The following is an 8,480-nucleotide window of genomic DNA, read 5'->3' on the forward strand; positions in this document are numbered from 1 at the left end:
ATATAATTTGTCATGGGTAGACCGTGAATAAAATGTATTAGTTTAAAAACGATTATGCATAGACGCAATTTCAACTTTTGACTTGGAGGGGGCTGAATATATTGAAGGCAGGTAAACCAATGCAATATAGCATTTTAAAATTGTATGTCCTAGGTTTTTTTTTTTGGGGGGGGCTTAGCCTATACTTAGCCCCCCAATTTGCGCCTATGCGATGTTGTCAAGCTTAATAAATATCATGCCTAAATGTTTGGATTATGTTTTTGTGAGTTACGAGTTACACAATTTAGTTTGCATTTTATTCATCGATAATAATATTTTATTATAATTATAATATTTAATAATAATTACAACATTATATTTAATACGTTTTAAAATGTCGGATAGCAATGGAAATAAGGATATTAAACAATAACAATATTATATTATTATTATAGTTGCGTTCATAACTCCAATATTATTGTGTATATTTTGTGTTTAGAATTTACCCCAACTGGACACAGACTATAAGAGAACAGTTAACAGTCATTATTGTTAGTACTTAGCATGATTTAAGATAGGTATACTGTATACCGTATACAGGTTACTCAACAAAACTTATATTTTGGTGCGCTTAAAATTAACGATCTTGTCATAGCAAGAATAACAGTTAGCGCTTGTGCATTATAGTGATTTCTCTTGGTACTACAAAATACATCAATATAGTTATACAATATTATGTATTGGAGCACTAGTAGTTATTCTCACATAGTTGATCAGCTGTTAGAAATCAACATTTAAGCGCACCACTTTTGTTGTGTATGTACATAGCATAGACATATAATAGAAATTATATGTCAATTATATGTCTATGGTACATAGGGTCGTTGAGTAACCTGTATATCTTAAATCGTGGTACTTCCCGTATCAATCGTTATCTCTTATGTACCGCCAAATTCCAATGCAATATGCAGTAACTGTTATGGCGGCGAGTAGAGACCATAATGTACTTATATATTATTATTGTTCTGTGACATTTTATAGACCTGTAAATTATTATAGGTCTATGGACTGTGAGATGGGTGATGACCACGCATAATAATATTATGAAAAATACACATAACTACCAGTAATATTCTTCCGCGGTCGCGATAACACTGTGGACAATATTTGGTCACAATAGTATTGTGATTTATGAATTAACGAAATAAATTCAGTTCTAATTATTGTGTTGTTAACCTGACCAGGTTGGGTATTTACCATCGTTATGACGGGTATAGTATTATATATTTATATTTTCCATGGCTTTTGAGACTACTATTTTTAAACCTCTACGTCCAATCAAATATTACGTTATTTCATAAACGCTGTACACAAATCATCGCGATTCGCCATACGATTATGGTATTATACGGATTCCAGTTCTCGCTTTTCAGGCTTTCAGACACGTCTATAATAATGCCCGTTCACTGCGAGATGTTATTGAAACGCACGTGAACAGTTATTGTTACTTAACGTGACCCGTACCTGCCACCTGCACGAGAAGTCAGGTCCGAGACAGAAGTATGTATTTCACATTGTCTTATAATAATATATGATATTGTAATCAACTTTTATCGACGTCGAGTATGTTACTTTCGTCTTGTAAACGACGTGTCTCTGATTCATTGAAAACCACTACACAAGTTATCGGCTATTGAGTAGGTCGGTAGGTAATATTTTCAATTTTGCCATCATCGACCTAGCCTCACATTTACCTCACATACCGCTACGACACAAGTATCTGAATTTTTTTTGGTTTTTTCATTAAATAAAGCCTCGACGACTATTTGCTGATAGGCCATTTGCTGAATTGAAATAACATGCGTTTACACTTAAATTTGATTACATCGAGAATTTGAGAACATAATAGGTATACAAATTACAAATCATTAGTTGTATCTGAATTATATTGTGTTCAATATGATTTATATTTAAGTTTACCATACCGACGGAAGGCTGATTATATTTATACTACACATAATTTACTCGTTGAAATCTGTATAAATACCTATATTTGATTTTTCATTTAGTGTTTAAAATTTTAAATGTATTTTGGTATATTTTGATGTTTTACTAATTTCAGAACCTACACTTGTTCATAAGTAATAAATCACGTATTTTAAATACAAAATACATACTCGCATCTCTTCATTTTGAATGATATGTCAATATAAATAACCCAGTCATAACATTCATATTATAAGTAAAAAATAGTACTACAGTTAAACCAAGTTAATCCACACAACCTACAAATACAAATTGACAGAATTATTATATTTTTGTTGTGAAAAGACTACCTAATTTTAATTGAAAAATGATAAGTATATACATTATACAGGTATAATACAATTTGGTTTTATGAATATATATTGGCAGATACCTTACCTATATTTTTGTAGATTGCCAAATGACCAGAAAATGTGAGGTAGGTAGATGGAATATTTTATGAAAACTTATAATGTCAGACATAATTCTTTTAAATAGATACAGTATGGAAGTTATTTGTCAAGTCAGCTATCACGTGACCATTTTTTAAAGCTGATTAAAACTCTAATTTTTACATGTGTATGGCTGGGGGTCATTCTATAATTTTGTGCGACACTGAGAATGTTACTGTGAAGATATCGTTTTGAGGCTGACATCGTAAATTATTATTGTATTTTTCTGACAGATTACACGTTACAGTTGTCATGACAACCAAACAATAACAAAGATGAAATTAATGTTATAAAGTTTCTAGGTCGCCCCTAGCAACCGATGATTAATATATAATTATGTTATAATAGCAACGTCATCATTCGTTTTTAGATTCTGAGCGTAGCAAGAATGAATATATAAAATTTACAAGACTTATACATGTGTTGATAAATCTACATGCAGTGTCGATACTTCTTGGTTTTTTTACATTAAAATTATAGGACATAATTTCTTGATAGATCATAGAAAAATGTAGAACAATAGTAAACGCCAAATCGATGACATTTCTAATTCAATAAACTTAACACGACAAAAATTTTGATTCTTCACAAGAAAAATATAAGAAAAATGTTTTCTTATGTCTATTTTGTTATAAACAGCATTGTTATATGAAACAACTACCAATTAAAATTATATCTACACTAATAAAATTACTGTCCATTTTTTTTAGAAAAGAACAACTGGAATAAATTATGGAGAAATCATTAGTTCCTCATAGGCTTACTAATAATGACCTTTATATTACTCATGCTGAATTTCAAGGATGTTTCATAAAAATTTGGGCTAACTTTTATTCTCAAAAAAGAACAAATTTAGAAAAAAGCGTACAAAATTATGAAAATTACTCAAAGGTATGAATATTAATTAATTAAATTATTATGATATTGTGTTAATACATTTATTTTTTTTATAGGACTGTAATACATTGGACTTATTTGGAAACAAGTTATATGTATATACTTGGAAAAATGACTTTGAATCAAGAGTTTATAGATGTCGAATTATATATTCAGATTTAGTAGCCAAAACTCACACTATAATCCTCATTGATTATGGCCGGACTATGGTAGCTTCATATTATGATGTAAGAGAAGTAATTCAGGATGTAGATCCAGCTTTTTTAATTGATTTATGTCAAAGAGCTACAGTATACACATTTTTGCTGAGTACATATATAAGTAAACCAAAATCAAACAACGACTTAGTTAATATTTTGTGTAATAAATATTACAAATATCGAAGAGACTTTGAAGTTGGTGGAATCACATTCGTATCATTATTTGATGTTGATAAAATGTTAGTTGACAAAGGTATAGCGGATAACATCAATTTGGCTACAATGATCACCATTGCTAAAAGTATGGAATTAACAATTAAGTCAAACAATAAAACCGATATGATCAACAGTTGCCCAATTAATAGCAAAGCTTCAAACTTTGGTTATTTTCTACGATCTCAACGTTTAGATTATGTTACCTTAATAGACATAAGTGTCACAAAAGTTGTTATAGATAACATTTCAATTCTACTAACAGTCCGGACTCATGTAAGTATATTTATGCAATTCTCAAGAGAGATTTCGAATGTATTATTTGCTAAATATTATTAGTGAAAAATGTAAACTTAATTTACTTTCTTTTTTTTTTTTTTTTGGCATGAAGACAATAATATATTGGCAGTGTTGGGTAAATTACTTTTAAAAAGTAATGGAATTACGTCACTCGTTACTTCACATATTTTTATTTAAATTACATTTGCATTACCTAAAATTATTTTTATCACGTTGCGTTACTTTTTCATAAATAAAGTAGTGCGTGGTAGTGCGTTACAAATAACGTTAATTTTTTTTTTAATCTCTGATAACAGTTATCATTTGTTTTGAACCATATTCAATTCATAATATGATATATTTTACAATATATTTTAGACCTACTACCTAGTGATACCTAGTGTACAACATTTAAAATAATATATAAATGTACAATTATCATTTATCTCACCTATTAATTATTATTTATTATATGGCTATAGTAAAGTAGGTACCTATATAGTTGAATTTAATTGTATACATTTAAACTCAAACTACACATGTCTCTAATCGGTGCCACACCAATTTGGGCCCGTGTGTAAATAAAATGAATGGCCCCCTCGTCACTCTTGAAAATTGAAAAATTAATTTTTCCAAATTTGAAAATATACTTTGGAATTTTGAGTTTTTACTCATACAAAAAAAGGTTAACATAATTGAAACACGTATAGGTACCTATGTATTTACAAATAAATAAATGTAATAATTTCTACTCTTTTTTATTCATTTTAAATATAAATAACTATTAAATAACAAATAAATTGAACATACCATACATTAACAGTCAACTCGGAAATAAATACTGAAAAATTCATTTTTCTTGCCTTTTTGTTTGCAAAATTGTGTTGTCTTTCAATATTGAGCAAAGCTATACTTGAAAGTCTTATTTTTAATCTTAGTTTAATCTATATTTTTAGTCTTATTTTTCTATTTTTAATTACGGTTATACAACTTATACAGGCTGCAAAAAAAACGTTGATGTATGATAATTTTGTATTGTTGTTTATTAACTATTATTATAACAAAATGGTTTTATTTTTTTCATTCTATATAATATTTTAAAATTTTTATCTTTGGGCCCCCCATTATGGGTTGGGGCCCTGGGCCCGTGTGTTTGACACACGCAACACACCCGGTTTTTGCGGCACTGTCTCTAATACTAAATACAACAATAAGGAAAGTTATTTTCTAATAAACAAGTGAAACTAAATGATACAGTGTAATTGGTAATTGTATGGTATTCCTATGGTATTCATAAATCGTATTAATATAATATTTATAATATATGTCTAAATAGTATATAGTATTAATTGGAAATGGTGACTGCAGTCTGTGTAAGGTATTAACATCGAGGTAGCCGGTGTAGGTAGGTATTTAAATTCGTACCTATAGCCATATAGCTATATAGGTGGATAGCCGATAGGTGGCTTACTCATAAGTCATAAATCATAATTCGTTTTAACTAAATTTTATTTTAAACTTTTTTCTTTCTGATAATGAAAGTAATAACATTAATTCCTGGAATGTTTAATAATATTGTTAACTATTATCGGAATCAAAAGTAAATAAAATTGATTTTTAATTTTTCTGGAATATCTTATTAGCTTATTTTTGTACTACATTCAAAACTATTATTTTAATAAGTAACGTGGAAAATAACGCATTAGTGCGTTTCTTCATAGAAATTACTTTTAAAACGTAATTGCGTTATAATTGCGTTACTGTAAGTAAAATGTAATGAAATTACTGCTGCGTTACTGAAAAAGTAATTGCGTTACAATTATTTGTAATTTGCGTTACGTTACTACCCAACACTGTATATTGGTATTTATAATATTTTAATTTGCATATTTTGCATGTGTAATAATTATTCACAACAATGTTTATAATGTAAAAAAGGTAGATAAGTGGATGTCGCTCCGCTGCACAGTAGGGTACAAGTGGGTTACTGTTTAATGGATGTTATTAAATTTGAATTCAATGATACAATATCATTGTACACAAAAGACAATTCTGAGTGGAGATAATTTGTTAGTGTAAATATTGTATATCATGTTTATTTTGTTGTTACTTATTATTAATTGGGTACCCGGTTAGTTGAATTAATATTCTCAAATTACAACAAAAGAATTATAATTGTTATTCTTTGTTACTATTTAATATGTAATTTCCTCCAAATTTGAACATAGAAAAGAAACTGTGTTATTATACTTTTGAGTTTTTTGGTTACAGAATAACCTTACGTGAACTTTGTTTTAAATTTTCAATCTATAGCTATATAAATTCAAAAAATTTTATACATATTTAACTACAAAACCATTTTTAAATTTTAAATTTAATAAATGATGTCAAAAAATAAACTTTAAATGCTTATAAAAAAAATTGTGCCTATGTATTTTTAATATTTTTTAACTACTATTGTAACAATATATCAGAAACCTTGTATTAAAATTTCACGCTTTTTGATCCAACAAAAAAACTGACAATGTCCGTAAATAGCTTGAAAACAGTCAATATATTTTGGAAATTTTATGAAGCATAGGAATTGATAAAATAAACATGATATACATTTCAAGTTATTCATTTTTGAATTACAACAAAATAAGAAAATAGCTACTTGAGAAATCAAGTGAATCTTGTAAAATTTCAAACACTCATAAAAATTTAATTTGACTAATGGACATTTTTTTTGTTGATAAAAGTAGATAAATTTATAAGAAATCTTGTATTACATTTTAAAATTTTAGATTTCTAAGATAATTTTTTATGAATTTTTGACTCAAAATAATTTGCAAATTATCGTGATTTTTACATATTTTGTCAAGATTTAAACTTAATGAAAAAAGCTTATAAAAAAAAATTGTAACAATGAATTTTTAATGTTTTTCAAATATTATTGTAACATATATTTAGAGCATTGTATTACATTTTCAAGCTTTTTTCCCAACAAATAAAATTTGATTGACATTCTTAGAAAACAAAAAAACTTATAAAATTGGAAACTGAAAATGTCTGTAAACAGTTCAAAACAAATCAAAATATTTTGACAATTTTATCGATTATAGAAAATGCACGAACATTTATTTATATTGAATATAAACAACCAGTAAAAAGTATACAGTATACACTATACAGTCATTTGTTTTAGAGTTACACCAAAAACCAAAATCAATTTTGCATAAAAATCCCGTCTTTCCTTAATTTTTGTGTTGTTTTTCCCGGTGCTTTTAAGAACTGTTGGGCATTTTAAATTTTGAGCCTCTGAATGCACTACTTTCCAATCGAACGAGATGCTGTTGAAAAAAATTGAAGCAGTTTTACTGCTCCAAACAGAGGTGACGGACACAAAAAACACACATTATTGTAAAATCAATGCATTCATAGCTCTGCTCAGAATCTAAAATTGTTACTACCTAATAAATCAATAATAAAAAAAAAAACCTAAATTACAATGTTGTTAAACATTGAGTGACATATTTTAAAGCCATCATTGTTTGTAATAAATTAATACAGTTAAATATTAAAAATATACCAATAAATATTATAGATAGATAAAACAATGGAACACTAATATACTACAAAATAGCAAAAACAAATTTAATATCCCAGAATGCATTTATTTATTTTTATTATTTTTACTTTAGGACAATGAATCTGAAGTATTAACCAATATGTTAAATTCAATTGACAGACAAAATTTAAAACTGGCACCTGTTCTTGAAGTGTATACTCCTTGTTTGATTGTTTTACGTAATAAATTGGTTAGAGCTATAATTTTAGAAGTAAAAATAGATCAATTGTACATTGATCTAGTAGATTATGGAGTTAAAGAGTTGGTACCTAGGACTGCAGTTTTTGAAATACCTTCCAAGTAAGTTAATATTTTTTATATGTTGCTAAGTATGTATTTTTACTTCAGTAGTAGTACCTACCTAATTATTTAATTTATAGTAACATTTGAAAACTTTATTTTTTAGTTGCTATTTGATTGAAATGCGTTCTTTGAATGTAATACTAGACAAGCCAAACGATACAATTGTAGATGAAAACATGTTTGTTCAAAAATATTTTCAAATGCTACCATTAAAAATGGATCCTAATTTTGGTTTATACAAAGTTAAATTATTCAAAAAAAATAATGAAGGCCATGTTAATGTATGTAAAGTATCAAATGATACAAATGATTCAATATGTATGAAGTCGCAAGAAATGTTTTCAATAACAGAGATAAATGTATGTATTCAGTTTTAAAATATTTTTTCTGTCTGGATTAAAATAATAATATTTACATTACTATGTAGTATGTAACATGAAGGGATTAGTGAGTTTGTTAAATTTTCAAGGTTTTTCCAAAAATCAAAAGTAAACTATAAGTTAGTTAATTTTTAATCACAGT

General features: G+C 27.3%; 1 protein-coding gene across 2 annotated transcripts in view; it reads left to right on the forward strand.

Annotated features, from left to right (window-relative positions):
* The first annotated feature begins 835 nt into the window (after positions 1 to 835).
* The window catches only part of LOC100569875, a 9,547-nt gene continuing 1,902 nt past the window's right edge, over positions 836 to 8,480 (forward strand). Inside the window, exons 1-6 of one of the 2 annotated variants that reach the window (XM_016804025.2) lie at positions 836 to 982; positions 1,039 to 1,539; positions 3,167 to 3,347; positions 3,410 to 4,042; positions 7,729 to 7,955; positions 8,062 to 8,317. In XM_016804025.2, coding sequence (XP_016659514.1) covers positions 3,189 to 3,347; positions 3,410 to 4,042; positions 7,729 to 7,955; positions 8,062 to 8,317 — 1,275 coding nt within the window. In that variant the 5' untranslated portion in view covers positions 836 to 982; positions 1,039 to 1,539; positions 3,167 to 3,188. Of the gene's footprint in view, positions 1,540 to 3,166; positions 3,348 to 3,409; positions 4,043 to 7,728; positions 7,956 to 8,061; positions 8,318 to 8,480 lie in introns of both variants that reach the window. The other variant, XM_016804024.2, reaches the window with a different exon arrangement.

The sequence above is a fragment of the Acyrthosiphon pisum genome, chromosome A1 (assembly GCF_005508785.2).
Source record: "Acyrthosiphon pisum isolate AL4f chromosome A1, pea_aphid_22Mar2018_4r6ur, whole genome shotgun sequence".
NCBI classification, from domain to species: domain Eukaryota; kingdom Metazoa; phylum Arthropoda; class Insecta; order Hemiptera; family Aphididae; genus Acyrthosiphon; species Acyrthosiphon pisum.